At 44.3% G+C, this 19,783-nt stretch overlaps 1 protein-coding gene across 2 annotated transcripts in view; it reads left to right on the top strand.

Moving 5' to 3' along the window:
- The window catches only part of MDGA2 (MAM domain containing glycosylphosphatidylinositol anchor 2), a 619,444-nt gene that overhangs the window by 218,473 nt on the left and 381,188 nt on the right, over nt 1-19,783 (top strand). For both annotated transcript variants that reach the window (XM_034770448.1, XM_034770447.1), the window contains exon 2: nt 9,166-9,305. In XM_034770448.1, the coding sequence (XP_034626339.1) occupies nt 9,166-9,305 (140 nt within the window). The remainder of the gene's footprint in view (nt 1-9,165; nt 9,306-19,783) is intronic.

Here is a 19,783-nt window from a genome sequence, read left to right as displayed (position 1 = left end):
AAGACTTGTGCTTTTAACCTGCTATGTAAAAATTCAAAAACAAGATAGCACAAGAAACTTTTTCAGTTTATAGTAGTTTTCTCTCCTGAAATATAAGTGTGAGCAAATGAGGGGCAAAATTAATGAAGGGTCTGTGATCATCTAAAAAACTGATTGTACTGGGATTGGAGAACAATGAATGAGGATCAGATTTGATCTATTTGAATGGCCAATAATGGTTTTGTATTACAAGTGCGCTGGATACCACGGGTGACCAGATTCCTTCATTGGCTAGGATGGTCATAAACGTTGTTGCCTTGGCCTGATATTTTTTTTAAAAAAGGGCATTGAAATGTCCTCTTTCTTTGGTTATTTATATAGGTAAGAAAACACATTTTACATTTTGGACCCAATCCTGTTTTAATTGAAGACAAAGGACAAAATCAAGCAGACTTAATTGGCAGTAGGATGCAAAACAGACATGAATTGGGCACTTTCATTTTGTCTCCATTAGTGCAAGAAGAGGTAGACAAGACTGTCTTTGAAAATTCTGCATCTCTCCTAATCTTTCAATACAAACATGTTTTAGTGGAACTGGTTCCACGAGAAAACTATCTACGATCAAGAATTTTTAGATCTTTCCCAAAGCATCAAAATGTTTGACCACTCTACTCAAAACCCAAATGACCTGCTGTGGTTTGATTTTTTTTTTTTTTTTTTGATTCAGTCCCATTCAAACGGAAGTATCTCCAACACCAAAGGTTAAAATAAGAAAGTAAGGCCCTATTTAAAAAAATAATAAATTTTGGATTTTATTTGTCTTCTGGTTTTTGAGCCTTCGGGGTGCACAGGGGTCATATTTTCATTTTCTCATTTCATTCTCATTTTCTCTCCAATCACCAAGCCTAGAAACTTACTTTAAAAAAAACAAACAAACTGGGATTATCATGTATTAACACAACTCCCGTGACTGACATACATTCCCTAAATCAGTGGTTTTCAACCCTGTGGGTCCATGGACTACGTCTAAGGGATTTGGGAAGATGGTTGTTACCACAGAACGGTGGTTTTCAACCAATGGTCAGTAGACCCTGGGTGTCCACGAACTATGTCTAAGATTTCCAAAGGGGTCCACACCTCCATTCGAAATATTTTAGGGGTCCACAAATGAAAAAAAGGTTGAAAAGCACTGCCATAAATCCTACAGGACCCAACGTTCTGATTGTTATAAAAATTATTTGGTATTACTTGGGCCTGCTAAAGTCTAAACACAGATGTTGTGTTCCCTGTAGGGACATGGTACCTTGCCCCCACAGTGAAATGAAAAACTAAACTTTAACCTGCACGCTTCTCTGGTTCATTGCTCATCCCCGTATCAGTTTAATCCTTTGTCCTGCTTTCCTTAAATGTGACCAGTTACCTGCATATGTCTTCAAGTTCAGTGGCGACCCCGTCCTCCCCAGAATCACACTTGCTTGTTGATCATTCCCCTTGTACAAATACATTTTGAGATCTGTCAGCTAGCCAGTTTTTAATCCGTATACTTTGTGCCATGTTAATTTTACATTCGTTTTTAATCAAAATGTCGTGTGCTACCAAGTCAAGCACCTTACAGAAGTCTAAATATATTACACCAATACTATTACCTTTACCAATTGAACTTGTAATCTCATCCAAAAAAAAGATATCAGGTTATTTGAGAGGCTCTATTTTCTATAAACCCATGTTGATTGGTATTGCTTAATTACTGTCCTTTAATTCTGCATCCTGTGTCAGTCTCTCTATTATCATGCCTGCGATCAATGTCAGGCTGACAGACCTATAATTATCAGGTTCATCCATTTACCCTTCTTAAATATTGGCACAACATTCACTTTCTTCCAGTCTTCTGGAACTTAGCGCTTCCAGGCTTATAAAAAATCGACAGTAACAGTCCAGCTCTTCAGCCAGCCTTCATAACTTGAACACCAACCCTTCCACTGTGACTGCAAAGAGAACACTAGATGCTCAAAGAGAAGAATTCTGCTATAGGGAAGGGTGCGCCATCAAATTCAGAACTGAAACTAACGAAAGTCTAACAGGAATGACCAAGTTATTTGTGCCCAGAAACCAGATACAGGCCTGCATATAAGGTATTTGTGCGTATATCTCAAATAATGGTGCATGCCAGGTTTTGAAAAGTAACCCAGAAAAGCGCAGTGTAGAAAACAACTTGACATCATGATATATTTTCTGTCTTTGAATGGGTGGCAGAGAGGGTGGACCTGCTGGAACTCTGAGAGATGACAGAACGTAGCTGCTGTTTGTAAACTAAACTTATCCAGTACACAGCTGAGGAAACGGCAGCTTTAAAAAATAAGGCTTAGTTCAAAAAGCTCCAGCCAGGTTCTTTTGCAAACATCGCTTCCATCTTCAAAGCCAGCCAGCAGCATCCACTCATGTGTCAATTTCAAAGGCTCTGTTGACAGATGTGGAGTCACCTCACAGTGAGCTGCCATGGTCCTGACAGCAGCTACAAAATTTAGGATCTAAACACTTCCTAATGCCTGCCATGCTTTAAAATCAGTGTGATCAAAATACGTAATGAACCTAGAAATGCCATGTTGGAAGGGAAGCCATATGTTTTCCTAATGTCTTTTCTCGTCCTGATTTTTCATTGGTGATTGGCTATGAGGGAAAGTGATGTTGTGAAATATGTCCCAAGCCATGTGGGTGCACCGGGGAGTGCACATGTTCAGGAAACTATAGCCCCAGCCATTCAGGATATGTCTACAGCGCAGATGGAGTGAGCCTCTTAGCCCAGGTAGACAGATTCACCTTAGTTGGGCTCAAACTAACATGCTAAATAGAGCAGTCTGGATGTTACTGGACCAGCTGAGCTCTGGCTAGCACTCCGGAGGTCAGACCCAGGGGATTGGGAGGGTTTGGACTCAGGTGGCTAGCCTGAACCACCAGCAGTTTTGCCACATCCACAGGGCTATTACTAGCTTGAGCTGAGCTAGCAGGAGTCTCGCTACCCAGGCTAGGAGGTATGCTCCCAGCTGCAGAGCAAACATACCTTCAGATTCCTAAAGTCATGCACTCAATAAGGTGGTTGTGAGCCATCATAATCTGATAGCACCCTCTGCTGGTCAAACGGCAATCATTTTTATCTTAAAGAGGACCAAAGGTCCTACTTCCTAGAGAACTGGTGGCTTATTTAGGGGAGGTTTAGGGAGAAAATGGTTATAGGTTAGAACTTGAAGTCCGCCTTGGGCTCTGGGTCTGGATACAAACCCTTCCAACATCTGAGGGTCTTGGATCTGGGTGTAAGGATCAGGTACATCGCTACTATCGAATTAGACCCACATGAGTGGTTTTGATGCCGGTGTTCAGCAAATTAATTATTTTTCCTTCTGAGCTATTTTCATTTAACGTAAAGTTTTAGGACTATAAGTGGGCAAGCAGCCTGCCCCTTAGCCAGTGGAGGTTGGCCCTCCTGTCATTTTCCAGTCACAAGTGTATTATTTAATTTTTGTAGCGGTAAAGCACCCTCGTGAGCAGGTGGCTTTCCCATTGGCTCCTAAGGTTCTGGGTTCGACACAGCTCAGTCCTCTCCTTGTGTCCTCTGTGCCCCAGACACAAGGCCCCTGTGTCAGACTACCTACTTGGGGACGTGGTTTCCTCCAAGTGCATTCCATTGATAATGCTGGCAGGTGCCATTGTTTTGCAGCTGAAGTCAGAGAAGTCGCTCAGATAAATGGGAAGAATGTAATTCATGCAAAGAGGAGGCTTGGCTCATCTAGGCATAATTCGGGGCAATGCAGAACTGCGCGGCTCAGGACAGCCCTAGCCAATGGGGGGACTCAGCCTCAGGATGCATAGTTCCTCTCCATGGCACGAAGGTGCAAAGCCAGTGCGCCCATTACCACATACCTTTGTGAGATGCAGCCTATTCCTTCCCCTCACCTCTGGGGAGACTGGGGAGAACCTAGGCGGAGGTGGAGATTTGCCTGCAGCCTGCCCCATCTGACTCCTTCGAGGGGCAGTGGACCCCAAGGGAGCACTTTCTATACTCCCCGGAGCACAGGGCTTGCTGTTCTACTCAGGCCTCGCACAGGCTGCATGAGGCTCACGACACGCTGGCCCCCCCCTGCACTGCCTCGTGCGTGGCACATTGCACAAAGGCCGGACACAGCATGATCCCAGAACTGCGCTCCTGGAGCCTCTCACAGTAGGAGGACCATTAACACAATGGTCTCGTGCTTCACGTCTGCTTGAACAATCAGCTTGAGAAGACTTAAGTGGGGTGACTGTCAATTGAAGCAGCTAGTGAACCTGGCTAGTTTCCGTGAAACACACCCCTTTGTTACAGTGAGCTACTAAAGACACACAAGTCCACACCCTTTATGTGGGGAGAGCTGTAACGTAAATGACTTTATTATTACTCGGACTAATAGATAAGTAAGGCTGAGGACACGGTGATCATTAGGGGTTAGATTGTGATGCCTTTACTCATGTTGAATGTACCTTATGCCCCAAGTCATCTTGCTGGAGTCAGTGAGGCAGCATAAGGTTTTACTTAGGGCTGGTGTATATGGGGAAGTTAGTGCACAGCAAGCTAGTGTGCGAATTCAGAGCACACTTGCTACTCTGCACTAACTCCCTCTGCATGTTCACGCTAGGAGCGAGGGGCATGATTCCCCGGCTCGTGTACCCACGCTCACGCCAGCCGCCTTTGAGCTAGCATGTGTATAAAGAGCAGCAGGACCACAGGAACCCAGGGAGCGGCAGCAGACTCACAGCTTTGCCATGCTGAGTACGTACCTGCCTGAATCCAGTGGGGACAGACGTGGCATGGCTAAGCCACACCTCCACCCATGCTACCGTGGCTACGCTAGTTACACTTGCACTGACTCAATGGCACTAGCACGAGTATGTGTACGTGAGCAGGGGAATCGCACCCCTAGCTTGTAGTGCAGATACAGCCTAAGAGCGTGCCCTCGGGTGGTTTAGCTTAATAGGCTTCCAAAGTGCAGTGCACATAGAAGCATTCTCAGAGCACAGCAAAAGTGTCCACACAGAGAGTTAGTCCGGAGTAGATAGTGAGCTGTAAATTCACACCCTCGCTTGCTGCACATTAACTTCCCATGTAGACCAGCCCTCAGTGTGAGCACAGGAAAATGACACCGATCTTTAATTTCTTTCTTGCAAGCAGTAAACATCACCTTAGGCCAAGGTGGACTGTGGGCTAAATTCGGACCAACAGATGCTTTTGAAAGGACCCTGACATCTTTTTATTTACTGGTTGTTGTTGTTGGGTTTTCTTTATTTATCTGGAGTCTGGACCTTGACTATACCTTGACCAAGAAATTTGGACCTTGACAAAAAATAATTGACTATCGTAGCCCTAATGTCTCAAAGAAGCCATCCCAATAATAGTGTAGTGACGGGCCCTGTTGGGCACAATCCAATTCCTCTTTATGTGGACAACTCTGGGTATTGGGAGAGAGGGAATTCTGAGAGAGACCCCAGGACTCTGAGTAGAAAAAGAGAGAGAGAGAGAGATTAGTTCTCTCTCTCCTTATATAGCTGCTGTCTAATCTTTAGAATATATTGGGTATAACGTGTGTGTATTGACTCACTCATTCTACATAGAAGATAACTGGTTTCCATGGGTGTTGTATCCTTTTTGATTGGAGCTACTTTTGTCAGAGTAGTGTCCAAGGAAAACAATGAGTGATATTCATCCCAGAGGACATGAACTCAGAGTGCCTGGAAGGTAATTTGCGTTCATACCTATTTGCTTATTTGAGATGGTCTAACTGGAATCTTGTTGCTGCTTGTTACTCATGTGGAAAACCTTCAAAACTAATATTCACCTTCTATCATTTGAGTTGTGAAAACCAGATTAACAAAGGGATCCACTCCATTATAAATAAAGCAATAACGTTCAGCCTGTGCCCTTGGGATCAGTGAGCAACAAGGCCAGATTTCTTAAACACTTACCAAAAAGGTTGGCATAGGCCAAGCAAACTGAAAATGATTTTAAATAGAGTAGATTGCAACAGATGCAATTCAGGGTAGATAAGAGAAAGGGAGTCAGTTATACTGGCCTTAACTATCTTATTCTAGTCCTGTTCATTCATGCTGTCTGGACAACTTTGCCTTAGACTCATTTTCTTAAGACTTCCAGGGTCAGATATTTAAAATATCAGAAGCTTTGCACATGGTTGATTATTTGAGCCTGGATTTCTGCTCAGGTGCTAAAACCCTGATCTGCAAAGGTTTAGGGACACGCTTGGTGCATAAAGTTATGTGGTGTGACAAAGGCAGACCTGAAAGACAAGGTGGGGGAGTTGATGTCTTTTATTGGACCAACTTCTGTGGGTGAGAGAGACACGCTTTTGAGCTTACAGCTTCTCTCTCTAATATCCTGGGACCAACAGTGCACACAACAACAGTGCATACAGCCATTAAACTCAGGTCCTGGCTGTTCTGGAAGAGTGTTTGGAGGATGGTATATTAGTCTTAGAATGATTAAAGCTTTTTTTCCTATAAACTGAAAGAGGTTAGCTCAGGTTAATTGTGGACACCTGAGTCTAATTAAGGGCAGCCTGGGACCTTAAAAACCAGCTCTAGTGAACAGGCTATGAGGAGACATGAGATGCAAGCTGCAGAAGGGTTGTGTGCGGCAAGGGGAAAAGGCGTCTCCTAGGTGAAGAGCTGTTTTTCCCTATAAGGGAAATCTTGTGTTATTTCTGTCTGGGGAGAGGACCTTGGTTCGCAGCATAGCTGGGCTCAGGGTGAGTGAAAGAGGATGGCTGGTGATAGGTAGTCAGTGTGAGGAGAGGCAGTTTTCCAGTGGGAGTGAGGCAATTTAATATCTTTTGTTTCTGTTTAAAGAAGCCCCCGGCCAACCTATGGGCCTACCCTCTGAATACTGTAAATAAACCAATGTCCAGTACTAACCCTCCAGAGTGGGACTGATTTACCACAGGCTTCCTCAGCGCCGGAGGGAGAAACACTGGGCCCTGATGTGCCGAAAGAGGGGCGTTCTCACAGTGTAAAGTTAAGCATGTGGGTAAGTCTTTGCCGTATCAGAGCCTATTTAGTCTCCATTTGGTGAGGCCGGAGCTGAGGCTTCCAGGTCATCAACAAAGTGGGCTGCTCAGGCCCATGCCTCCGAGCTCCTTTGGGCCAAGACCGGATCTCATTTCACTGTCCTGCAGGCTTGGGCCAGGCTCTCTGACTGAAGGGCCACCAGCAGGTTAACAGTCGGGTTTGCCCCTAATAACTAATAGCATCGCTCCGGAGAGTTTTAAAGCTGACTTGTGTTTTATACATCTGATTTATCTTTTGCCATTTCTGCCATTTATTGTCTTGTTATATTTCATTCAGCGAGGGCACCGTAATGAGTACTTGACCTTCTCCTCCTATTGATCTGCTCGTGTGGAATTTGAATGAGGGGGAATTGCATGGCTCGGAATTACTGACATTCCATAGAACCATTGTTATTCTCTCCTGGACTAGTAGAACAGTACTGTGAGTTGTGCATCCGATATGACAACCATTGTAGTTTTCCGGCATAGGCGACACATGCTACACATGTGGGACACATGGAAACATTTCACTTTTCTTAGTGCAGGTTAAACATACCAGGAAAATGGAATCTGTCCTAAATGAAACTCTGGTCCTGCTCCTGGTCCCAATGAAGTTGATGGATGTTAATATTCACTTTAAATGGGAGTAGAATCAACCCCGTTGTGCTGATTACTTTATTTTAGTGGTTCAATTAAAGCTTCTTATTTACCTAATAAGTGTTATACAATTAGGAAGATATATAATAAAAAGAACAAAAACGGAAAGTTGATTTTGGAAAGGAAAACAAAAATAATGAGAGTGCAAATGTGTCTGAAAAGGCATCCTTTAGGGGACAGCTGGGTATACATAAATATTACAGCCAATTTTCATGGCACTGAACTTGTCCCTCACAGCCTACTACTGCTGTCAGCTAATGGAGTTAATCTTTCATGTGGGAGGATGCTGTGCTGTGGTGCTAAGGTCCCTGTATTCAAATCCTGCTGGTGACCCCTGGGCCCCTGGCCACAGGTGAGTCCCAAACTGTGACCCAGCCTCTTCCAGTAGCCGGATCGCTATTGTGTTTTAGTGCCATATTTCAGGGCAATATGTTTGCAGTTAAACATCTTTCTCTTTCAGTGTTAGCCGTCACGCTGTGTCTTCCACTGTTCTTGAGGTTCGCCATGTGTAAAGAATAAGAAATGGCATCATCAAACAAAGGTGTCAGTCCTACTAAAACTTACCTTTAATGCCAGTGGATGCTAATCTAGGTTGGGAGATAGCCACAGTAGAAATGGGCTTGGGCCAAACATTGAGTATCTGGATTTTGGATCTGAACTTTCCGTAAGTTCGTTGTTTTCAAGTTCCAGGCACCCATCTCTACCATAAAATATGGACAAAAGGCGACACCGATTGGATAGGTCACAGACATGGGAGTGGGATAGTCAGTGAATCTGAGCACTGGTTCTAACCTAGTCCAGAAGTCGGTATGCTTCAGACTGTCCCATGCCTTTGCAAAGCAAGCAGGCTATTTCAGGCCAGTCGTTACGGTAAGGGTGTCTGAAAAAGCACCATCCTAACTGTGCCCCGTATTGTCAGCCTCACCGGAGAGCCCAACAGCTGAATGGGCAGGAGGCTGAAGTCCTGGCATCTGTAGCAGAGTCCCCACCAGGGCAAGGGTGAGCCTGGTTCGTGAGGTTGTGAGGGCAGATCTGCAATGCCCCTGCAGCACTTGTGCGCATACCTCAGGGATGTCCTTTTGGAGTCTCTTGCAATGGAAGGGAAAAACAACTAAATGAAACACCAGAGATGAAGCTGTTATCTGGTTCCTTGTTTATGGCCCTGCTTTTTATGGGGGGTGGAGGGGGGTGGAGCAGTGGGGGAGGGGAAGGTGTTTAGAGGAAGTCTGTGTGAGTAGTGATATAACTGATTTTGCAACCAAAAACAGAGTATTGGATTCTTCCATCAGAGAAGGGCCTTACCCCTCACGTGAACTCAGACTGTTGTCACTGAGCTTGGCTGTGTATGGCTGGGACTGTGTCTAGCAGTTGTTTCTGGGGGGACAAGGGGCAAGGTGCTGTGCGGAAACATTTTACTGACATGTTTCTCTTTCTGCTGGTTTGACAGCCCCACCCACGGTGCGGATCGTGCACTCAGGCCTGGCGTGTAACATCGAGGAGGAGCGCTACTCGGAAAGGGTATACACCATCCGCGAGGGAGAGACTCTGGAGCTCACCTGCTTGGTGACGGGCCATCCTCGGCCACAGGTGAGTCCCAAACTGTGACCCAGCCTCTTCCAGTAGCCAGATTGCTATAACTCTCCTGTCGTGCGCCCTTGTAGCCATTTCAGGTCATCTTGTTTGCAGAGGTATTGGTGAGACTTGCTCTTATAAGTGCTGGACTCTCTTGAGTGCAATGAAGCTCGTTTAGCCCAATTAGTGTCACAGTGTGACCAGGCCCTGAGCATGGGATTGCTCTAGCTCATGGTTTCCAAACCTGGCGTTGCAGGCAAGTTTCAAGGGATTGCAACCACCCTCCTTTTTTTTTTTTTTTTGGCTAGAAGGGATGGGATCCTGAAACTTAAGGCAGTGGGTTCCTGAAACTCTTTTTGTTGTAACTTCAGGTCATGCTATGGAAGAGTTTGAGAACCACTTGTCTTAATGAATCTCACATTAAATGTTGCTCAGTTTGCTAGTGACTCAAAGCACGCACAGTGCCAGGAAAATAATAAACATATGAAATAAAACACCAGGATAAGCAATTGAAGCAGATGCATACATAAGCCCAAGGGACATCTAGATTTCTTTCTGGAGCAGGAAGGTTGACCAGAACAAGGAAGCTGCAGAGATGTATACAAATGAAACATAATTAAAAAAAAATCAAACCTACCTTTTCAGATCTTCAGGTTTCATGTTTTTCATGGACACATTTTAAGCAAAGGTTCTGGTTAGTTCGTGTTCTGTCCAGGCTGATTCATCTGCCCCTACTCTGCACACCATTAGTTAATTTAATGAAACCAAGGTCTTTCAAACTCTAGACCTTGGAGAAAGTGTGGTTTATTCCTTTTCATTTTCCTTCCTTTAGCTTCTCAGACCTGCTTTTTGGTGTGTTTCCATCCATTTCTTCATTCCCCTGCTTTCTGAACCCATCTCTTCTTTGCTTGTTCTGACGGTCTTTCCCTTCTGCTGCATCCACTTCCTCCTTTCTGTCTGTGGACAAGGGAGTTGTATTGGGAAGTTGGAGATATGTGGGGGGTGAGGAATGAGGGTAGTAGACACAGCTTTCAAAAGACAGACCTTGAAGGGGTTCACAATAGGGATAGGCTAATTCTTGGTCCCGATCTCAGGACTAAAGACATAAAAAGCTAATCAGGCTGTCCAACTAAGACCACAGTTGGAATGTGTCTGACAGCTTCTTTCCTAGCCAAGCTCACCCATTCAGATATATTTTGTAGCTACCATTAGCAACCTAATAAGATTAATCAAATAATATATTGTTTCAATAAAGTATCGGGGAACAAAATTCTATGGTGTGAATTCTTTCTATAGCATTTTGAACACTAAAATATAGACTTGCAGAGAACTCTTTACAGTCATGATGAATTAAACTTATCTCTCTTTCATGAGGCTCAGTTTTGCCGTCACACATGGAACCTGTATTGCAATAAGTGGGAGTTTTGTGATGTGTGGTTAGCTGAGCCGGGAATTGGAACAGTGATTTCACAGGAGATCTTCAATCTAAAACCTGGTGCTCTTCTCCCTGGAAATGTTTTTGAAATATAGATGTTTAGAGGTTCATTCTATAATTGTTTGCATTCTAGGGTGGGGTATTAGCCAGTATTAGCCTAAAATGGCCCCCGTTGAAGAGTTATGTCAGCACTATGCAACTTTGAGAATTCCCCTCATGCAGTCAATAATCACAGTCAAGTAAGGGCAAATTCTGTTTGTTGCGATCAACAAATGAATACAGATGACAAATAGAAGACACTTTTCTTCTAAATTTGGTGAATCTCAGTACAGCATGTGCGAGGCGAGGGGAAAGAAGCCATGCATAGATTCACTGCTCAAAATTCTTTCCAAATGAAAAAAATAAAGAGGGTTGTAAGTCAATTCCTTTTTATGTTATGTTTTGGGTTTTTTTTGTTCAGTGTTTGCAATACCTCTTAAAAGTAGGAAGTAACATTTATTTCCTTGCTGACTTTATCCTCTTTGGCAAATAGTGATTTCTCTCGCTCCACCTTTTTTTTTTTTTTTCTCTCAGTTGTCGCAGTCCTCTAACATTAGTGGCGTGATTAAATGTCAGTGAAGCTGTAGGGAAGGGCTTTTGCGACTTTCTGATGCTGTTGTGCTGGCTGATTGGTTCCCCATTAGCTGAATTTAATTCCCTGAATAAATATTAACTCTGCTTTAAATATACCGGTACATATTTTTATATATCCCACATTCTAAAATACTGTGTAAGAGAGGAGAACGACTAGAGACCCATATTCAGATACTTTTACTCATGGTGAGAAGCCCTTTACTCCTCCAGGATGGCTACTGACTTCATTGGAGTTACTTATGGAGTCTGATACTGTTCTGTGTAAGAGTGACAGAATCTCATCCATCTCGGATAACTTCAATTATCCAACCACCTGTCATCTGAAACAGCTTCATATCCCTCAGTGCCTGTTAATTACATTGAATATTCCCTCAATTATCAGAACCTTTATCATCCAACCTTTCAGAGTCTCTGTAGCATTCAAATAATCAAGCTCGTACTGTATGCACTTGTGTTGACTTCTGCCTAGCATCTGTTTGAAGGAAAATACAGTGTATCACCTGGCAAGAATACAAGATTAGAATAAGTGTGTGTGTCTGTGTGTGTATGTACACACACAGACACACACACACCACACATTTAGGTTTCTATTTCAAATTATCCTGTAGTTTACAAAACATTGGGGAAATGGGCAAGGTTGTTACCTCCTGCGTAGCCTGTGGGAACAGCATGAAGGCTCCAGTTCTGCTCCCATTGAAGTGAATGGTAAAACTCCTGTTGACTTCAGTGGTGCAAAATCGGACCCTGAGGGCAGGTCTCCACTACAGCCGGGATCAACGCTCTGAGATCGATCCACTGCGGCCAATTTAGCGGATCTAGTGAAAACCCGCCAAATCGATAGCACATCGCTCTCCAGTCGACCCCTATGCTATACCCCCAATGAGAAGAGTAAGGTAAGTCGACAGGAGAGTATCTCTTGTGGGCCCCCCCCCCCCACGGTGTAGACCCCGCAGTAACTCCACCTATGGTATGTCGACTCCAGCTATGTTATTCACGTATCTGGAGTTGCATAGTGTAGGTCAACTTACCGCGGTAGTGTAGACCTAGCCTAAATCCCAAGCTCATAAAACGAGATGTTCCCTGCACTCTCTCTGCAAAGACAGCCTTTTTGCAAGGCATTATTTCTTATTAACCAAGGCCTCTTCTTCAATGCAGTTCCAGTATTATTCCCACACACCAGGCCAGAATAAATCATATTGATGAGGTTGAAGAGAGGCTAGAAATATCGCCCCTCGGAACAGTGGATTTGTAAGCAGCCAGCTATTCCGGTTTCAGCGTATGTTCTCACCACAGTGTAACGGTTTCAAATCGGAGGTCCAAGATCAGGTCACTTTTCAGCTGTGTCCCTATAAAACAGAAGATTCCGTTTCGAAGCTGCCTTCCGAGGACACGCTGAGTGATCAGTTTCCAGTATTTTCCCCATGGCTCCAGGCCAAAGTCATAACAGAGGAATTTCTCTCCAATCCAATAGCCTGGAGGAAAAGTTCTGTACTTATTTTTATCATCATTTCTTGTATTTCTTTTCCCACAAACAGGAAGCTTCTCCTGCTGGCATGTTTGCTGACCTGATTGCAACTTTCCAGTCTTTCTGCCGCCACAAAGAGACGGGCCGTTGCCTTCTCTGCTGTCTGGGAGGACCTTCCCCCCTTTGCGGGGAGGGGAGGGCAGGGCACTTAGCGGGAAATCCTTGGCCTCGTGAATGGTTGCAATGGTTGAGCGTCTTAGCACGCTCAGCGAAGGAGTATTGTATTTGGAGCATGGTGCAGTGCTTGGGGCAGAATGCTTTGCACCAGTGCTAGGACGGACACGCCTACCAGTGGCTGAACTGCCCCCTGCTTGCTGGGCAACACGGGGTCCAGCAAGACAGTTTCAGCACCTGACACTGAGCGGCCTCCAGTTTGCTACCAACAGCCTGCCTACGTTGAGGGCTGACCCTCTGTTTTGCTACCAAAGAGCAAAGCATGTTTTGGATGGGCACTACAGAAGTACAGAGAGACTAAGGGTATGTCTACACTATAGTGTAGTGGCAGCAAGTCTCAGGGCTGGGATCAACTGACTTGGGCTTGTGGGGCTCACGCTCTAGGGCTCACAATAGCAGCCTAGGCAATTCAGGCTGGAGCCTGGCCTCAGAGACCCACCCCCTTCACCGGATGTCTAAGCCCCAACTTGCACGCTGCTATCTTTAGCCACGCAGCGAGAGCCTAAGTCAGATGACCCGGGCTCTGAGATGCACTGCCGCGTTGTTGGTAGCGGAGACATACCCTAAGGGACTTGCCCAGGGTCACACAGGAAGCCTGTGGCGGAGCGGGGAATTGAACCAGGATCTCCTAAATCTTAGTCTAATGGATAAAGCCACAAAGCCATCAGCAAGTTCAGCGAGAGGGAGGAAAATTCCTTCTATGGGTCCCACACAGCCAGTGCTGCACGGATTCCCCTTCGTCCTGGGCTTTAGCACCAGTAGCGTTTTTCTCTGCTTCTGCATGGTCCTGGGGCCACTTACACTCACTCTCCATTTGCTCTCTCTGCTGGATTGACAGCTCGCCAACTGGATCCCCGGCCAATCAGAAGATGCGTGAGGAGGAACTTTTTGTGGCTGTGCTTTTGTGTGGGCTGAGACAGCATGATCACCTGTGACGCTGCAGATCCTTTCCAGACCTGCATGTCTTGAGGTTCAAAGCATCCTAAGAAAAGGCAGGGCTTTTAGGCTGCCTTCAGACTGGCTATACAAGGTACTTTCTTAAGCAGTCACGAAGCTGCTGCTGCTGTATCAAAAATCGGTTCAACCAAAATGTTTGATCAAGACCGCATCCACGCTGCTGCTTTCTCATAAAATCTCTATTTTCTTATCTTGGATCCAGGATGGAAAATTGATTTCAGTTCATTTTACCTGTTTATGGATTTTTCTCACTCGTCTAGCACCTCGATCATCTGTCTCTCTCTCTCTCTCATATGTTACAGCTCACAAAAAATCAAGGGACTTGCAATATTTTCTGAAGATTAATTGCTTGGAGCAGGGGTTGGGTCTGATGGTCTCAGAAGTGTGATTCTGCTACAAAATGCAGAAGGTTTGCAAGACTGAATTTGAGCATTAGCCTTCTTTTATCACTTTCCTATTACAGTTTCATTGAATTTTAGTGCTCCCGAAAGCAAATGTATGATAACAGGCTAGAACTTGGTATAATGCAGCCAGGCAATATCTAAGTTCATGCACACATCTGCCTATGGAAACTTGAATCTTCCTGACCTTTGTAGCCTCTGTGTGTTAATCAAAGGCGTGGACAAATCTGGCCTAACTCTGAGTTGGTTCTGTGAATTTGACAAGCAGAGGAAGAGAGAAATTATAAGATGTGGGCACATTAAATAGATCAATGTTTTCATATGAGATAAGAAAAGAAATGGTGAATCCTTAAGGTTAGCATTTGCCAAGTATCTTCATCCATCAAAGAGGCAGTGGGATATTGTGTCTCATTCATTACTCTCAAATATTTTGTTTCTAAACTAGACAGTGGTTACACTTCAAAAATTACTTAACGTAAATGCAGTGATGTGATTGAGATTTCAAAGGAATAGAAGTTAGGAAATTCAAACCCATGGTTGTGATTTCAGCCAGGTCTTGATCATCCTGGGTGTGTCTATGCATCCGAAGAAGTGAGGTTTTTACTCACAAAAGCTTATGCCCAAATAAATCTGTTAGTCTTTAAGGTGCCACCAGACTCCTTGTTGTTTTTGTAGATACAGACTAACACGGCTACCTCCTGATACTGGGTGTGTATAGTGTTTTGTCTTCGTGGGCCACTAAAACGTCAACTTTTAGATCCCCACAGTACTTGACATTACCAAGAATCTAGAGTGTTCCCTCTTCTTATTGTGCAGAGAAATAGCATGGTGGAGTCTGGTGAGTAATAACTGCTGCAGCTGTTTTAAGTGCCAGCCACTGTGTGGGGTTGGTTTTTTTTCTTAATGGGCCCAATTCTTAAGCATCAGGCTCATAACTTTTCTGTGTTATAACCAGATTATAGTAGCTTTTTTTTCTTTCTTTTTTTTGAGCCGGGGTTAGGGAGGAGGGAGATGTCTATTCTGAAGCTTTTCATAGAATATTTGTGCTGATTTTACAAGGAATCTTGACAACACACATTAATTTCCCTCATCTCCTGTGGGAAGTGCCACATGGGGTTAGAATCATAGTCCATCTAGTCTACAAAAACTTCAGAACATAAGAATGTCCATATTGGGTCAGACCAATGGTCCATCTAGCCCACTATCCTGTCTTCCGACAGTGGCCAATGACAGGTGCTTCAGACAGAATGAACAGAACAAGGCAATTTTTTGAGTGATCCATCCTCAGTTGTCCACTCCCAGCTTCTGGCAAACAGAGGCTAGGGACACTCAGAGCATGGTGTTGTATCCCTGCCCATCCTGGCTAATAGCCATTGATGGACTTATCTTCTATGAACTTACCTAGTTTTTTTTTTTAACACTGTTATAGTTTTGGCCGTCACCACGTCCTCTGGCTGAGTTCCACAGGTTGTCTGTGCGTTGTGTGAATAAATACTTCCTTTTGTTTGTTTTAATCCAGCTTCATATTAATTTCATTGGGTGACCACTAGTTCTTGTGTTATGAGAAGGAGTAAATAACACTTCCTTATTTACTTTCTCCACACCCGTCATGATTTTATAGACCTCTATCATATCCCTCCTTAGTCGTCTCTTTTCCAAGCCGAACAGTCCCAGTCTTTTTTTAATCTTTTTTTCATATGGAAGCTGTTCCATACCCTTCATCATTTTAGTTGCCCTTTTCTGTACCTTTTCCAATTCTAATATCTTTTTTGAGATGGGGCATCTAGATCTGCACACAGTATTCAAGGTGTGGGCGTACCATGGATTTATATAGAGGCATTATGTTATTTTCTGTCATGTTATCTATCCCTTTCCTAATGGTTCATAACATTATTAGCTTTTTTGACTGCCACTGCACATTGAGTGGCTGTTTTCAGAGAAGTATCCACAACGACTCCAAGATCTTTCTTGAGTGGTAACAGCTAATTTAGACCCATCATTTGGTATGTATACCTAGGCACAGGAAGTGCTGAAGGTGCTGTATCACCCCCAGGTTTTATGTGGGTCTGCTGGCCCTGTGCCCAGGGCTCCACTCCCCAGCTCGGGTCCCGGGGGCTGGCACCGCGCCCTGCTCCCCGGGCTGGCTCCGCGCCTGAGGCCCTGTTCCCGGCCCTGCGCCCGGGACTCCGCTTCCCGGCCCTGTGCCTGGGACTCAGGTCTTGGCTGTTGGCCCTGAGCCCCGCTCCCCAACCCCGCACCTGGAGCTCGGGTCCTGGCTGCCAGCCTCGGCTGCTGGCCCTGTGCCCTGGGCCCCACTTCCAGCCCCACGCCCGGGGCTCTGCTCCTGGGGTCCCAGTCACCAAGTAAGCAGAGAACAGCCACCAAGAGGGATTTTGTAGCTAATTGGCTGGCTGGGTGTCCATCAAGGGGAGCCACCCTCTCCCTCCCCTTCATTTATCACACATGTACTGAAGCAGCAAGGCTCTCACTAGCTGCTACATATTTATTCCTCAAATATCATTTAGTGACTCAATCACGGATTTCATTTTTATTTCATGTGCTGCTAATAAAGACATAACATGATTATGATGCAGTGAGTCCAAGGAAATTGTTGACAATTTTGTTTGATATAAAATGGTTTGAGCTGATAATGTTTAGGAATAAAAAGAGAACCCCCCTGGAAATATGCAAAATATCCTTGGATATTACACTACACTTGGAGAAATAGCTTTATTGTAAGCAATTACCTTGTGATGTAAGTTAATTTATTATACTAACTGGGATACATAGAATACCTAAAACTGCCTAAATATCCACAGTGAAAGTTTTCTGAGAAAATCTGGTTAATGAATGAGTTGTTTTCCCCCATTTGCTGTCTTATTTAATTTCATTTCAGCTTATACTTTCTCAGGCTGCAATCATTCCTGCTGGTAATCACAGACAAAAATAATAAACAGCATTTATTTCATTCTTTTAGGGAATGGTTCTTTTTATGAACTCATAACAGCTTTTTATATAAAAAACAACAACTTATGAATGCGAACAGCAGAGCAGCTGTGGCATGTAAAAATGAGAGAACTCCAATAGTAGTAGGGTTGTGGCTTAACAGTGATTCACAAATAGATTTGTATTTGCCCAGTACAACACTGTGGAGTATGACTCCATTAAACTCCCCAGCCAACTAGGGTCTGTGTGAGAGCAAGAGATGAGGGACGTAGATCAGAAATTCACAGGAAGAAGGACACCCAACTTTTTAAAAAAGGTCGGACTATTTTGCTGAGTGACAATCCAGAATTGATGCACATTAAGGGAGAGAGTTAGCAGCTTTATTAGATACATCCAGCCCTGCCAGTGACCAAACTCCCAATATACTTGTCCCTTGGATGTACTGGTTCCGTAGAGACTCTCTTGAGTATTTGAGAACCATCATGTAGAAGGAGACTTTTTCCTATGATGTACGATCATTAATTTCCCAGTACGCCAACTTCCTAATAATTCTTGGGGATATGTAGCCACCCTACCAACCTCCCCCCACTGCCACACACGTCCAAAGAAAAATACCTGGAGATAAATCCCAACACTGGATGCACTAATTAGCTGGTTGTGACCTACTGGAAGGAATGAGGGATAACTGCATAGTTTGGGGACCAAGAGCCTGATCCAAAGGCCAGTAAAATCCTTGGTAAGCCTCTTTTTGACTGCGGTGGGGTTTGGATCAAGTCCTGATCATTTGTAGGCCCAGTGTCAATGCGGAAGAACAGTTACCAGGTTTCAGAACGTGCCAGCCCCCGCATCCCAAATTATAATCTTTTGATGCTATGCTGTGTGCATCTTCCAAACTTTCCGGCCCTTTGTTTTCCGAATACTGCCCCTTGGCCTTTCTGAGTGTTCAGCAGTCATTTTGTTCTCTAAGCTCCCTGCAGAACATACAAGGAGAGGTGCAAATGCCCAGTGTGTGCTCTCACCTGGACAAGATTACATTGATTCTCTCAGTCTACAACAAAGGCCATTCTTGATCTGTCTGTTTGCTCTTTAAATAAAATAGGTATATATCCATATATTTATATCTCATAGAGCTTGAAAAGTCATTGAGTCCAGCCCGCTGTCTTCACTAGCAGGACCAAGTACAGTCCCTGACAGTTCCCACCCCCCTGGTGGCTCCCTTGAGGATTGAACTCACAACCCTGGTTTAGCAGGCCAATGCTCAAACCACAGAGCTATCCCTCCCCCCGCCAGAATTTTTTTTTTTTAAACCGTGTTGACTTTGCCCAACGATTTATGTTCTTCTGTGTGTCTGACAATTTAGAATCGTAGGATGTCAGGGACCTTAGGAGATCATCTAGTCCAACCCCCTGTTCAAAGCAGGACCAATCCCCTGACAGATTTTTGCACCAGCTCCCTAAACGGCCCCCCTCAAGATTTGAGTTCCTAACCCTGGGTTTAGAAGGCCAATGCTCAAACCACTGAGCTATCCCTCCCCTCTCTTTGCACATGGAAAAATCTCTCACGTGTCAGGCTAGTCAGGTGTTGCATATGACAGTTATCTTCACCTGCATTTTTGGAACAAATAAAGAAATATTCTGGTCTCTGTCTTGTCCACTTGGACAAAGAGAATAAAAATATGTATTTATATTATAGTAGCGCCTGGGGGGGGGGGGGGCAGCTGAGCTCAAAGCCCCATCATGCTGAATGCTGCACAAACTCACAGAGGTGGTGTCTGCCTTGAAAGCACTTAGTCTGACTAGACAATGTGGACAATTATGTGAGGGAAAGGGAAAAATATTATGTCCACTTTACAGATGGAGAAGCGAGGAATACAGAGATTAGGTGATTTGTCTAAGCTCACAAAAGGCATATGTGGCAAACCTGGGCATTGAACCCAGATCACCTGAGTCCATGTTCAGGGCCTTAGTCACAAGATTATCCTTCTAATATAAAAATAAGCTGTAAAAGAAGAAAATGAAGGGCTGAAAATGGTGTGAAAAGGCTGATAAAGTAGAAGCATCTGTTATTATCAGAGAGAATCTGAAATGTCTGAGAACTGTTAAAATGCCTAAAATTGCTCTACAGAATATCCCTATAGCCGTTCAAAGTAAAGCAAAATAATGATGTATGTTAAGGTGCTATTTCGAAAGGCTTTATAACAATGGCTGGAGCAGACACTTATGTACTTTAGAGTTTAACCCAACTGAAGCCCTGCGGTGTACCAAGCTTGTTATGGAATTACACGTTCCGTTAATGGAGATGGCACCATACTGTTTTTTTGCTGTTCTGACTGTGGAAGTAATAGCTAGTAATCAAGCCGTAATGCCATAATCACAACTGCAGGGTAAGACTGGCTGATGTAATGTGTAATATATTAAAAACA

The sequence above is a fragment of the Trachemys scripta genome, chromosome 4 (assembly GCF_013100865.1).
Source record: "Trachemys scripta elegans isolate TJP31775 chromosome 4, CAS_Tse_1.0, whole genome shotgun sequence".
NCBI classification, from domain to species: domain Eukaryota; kingdom Metazoa; phylum Chordata; order Testudines; family Emydidae; genus Trachemys; species Trachemys scripta.
Note: the sequence above shows the minus strand (reverse complement) of the source record. Positions and strands in the feature narration are given on the sequence as shown.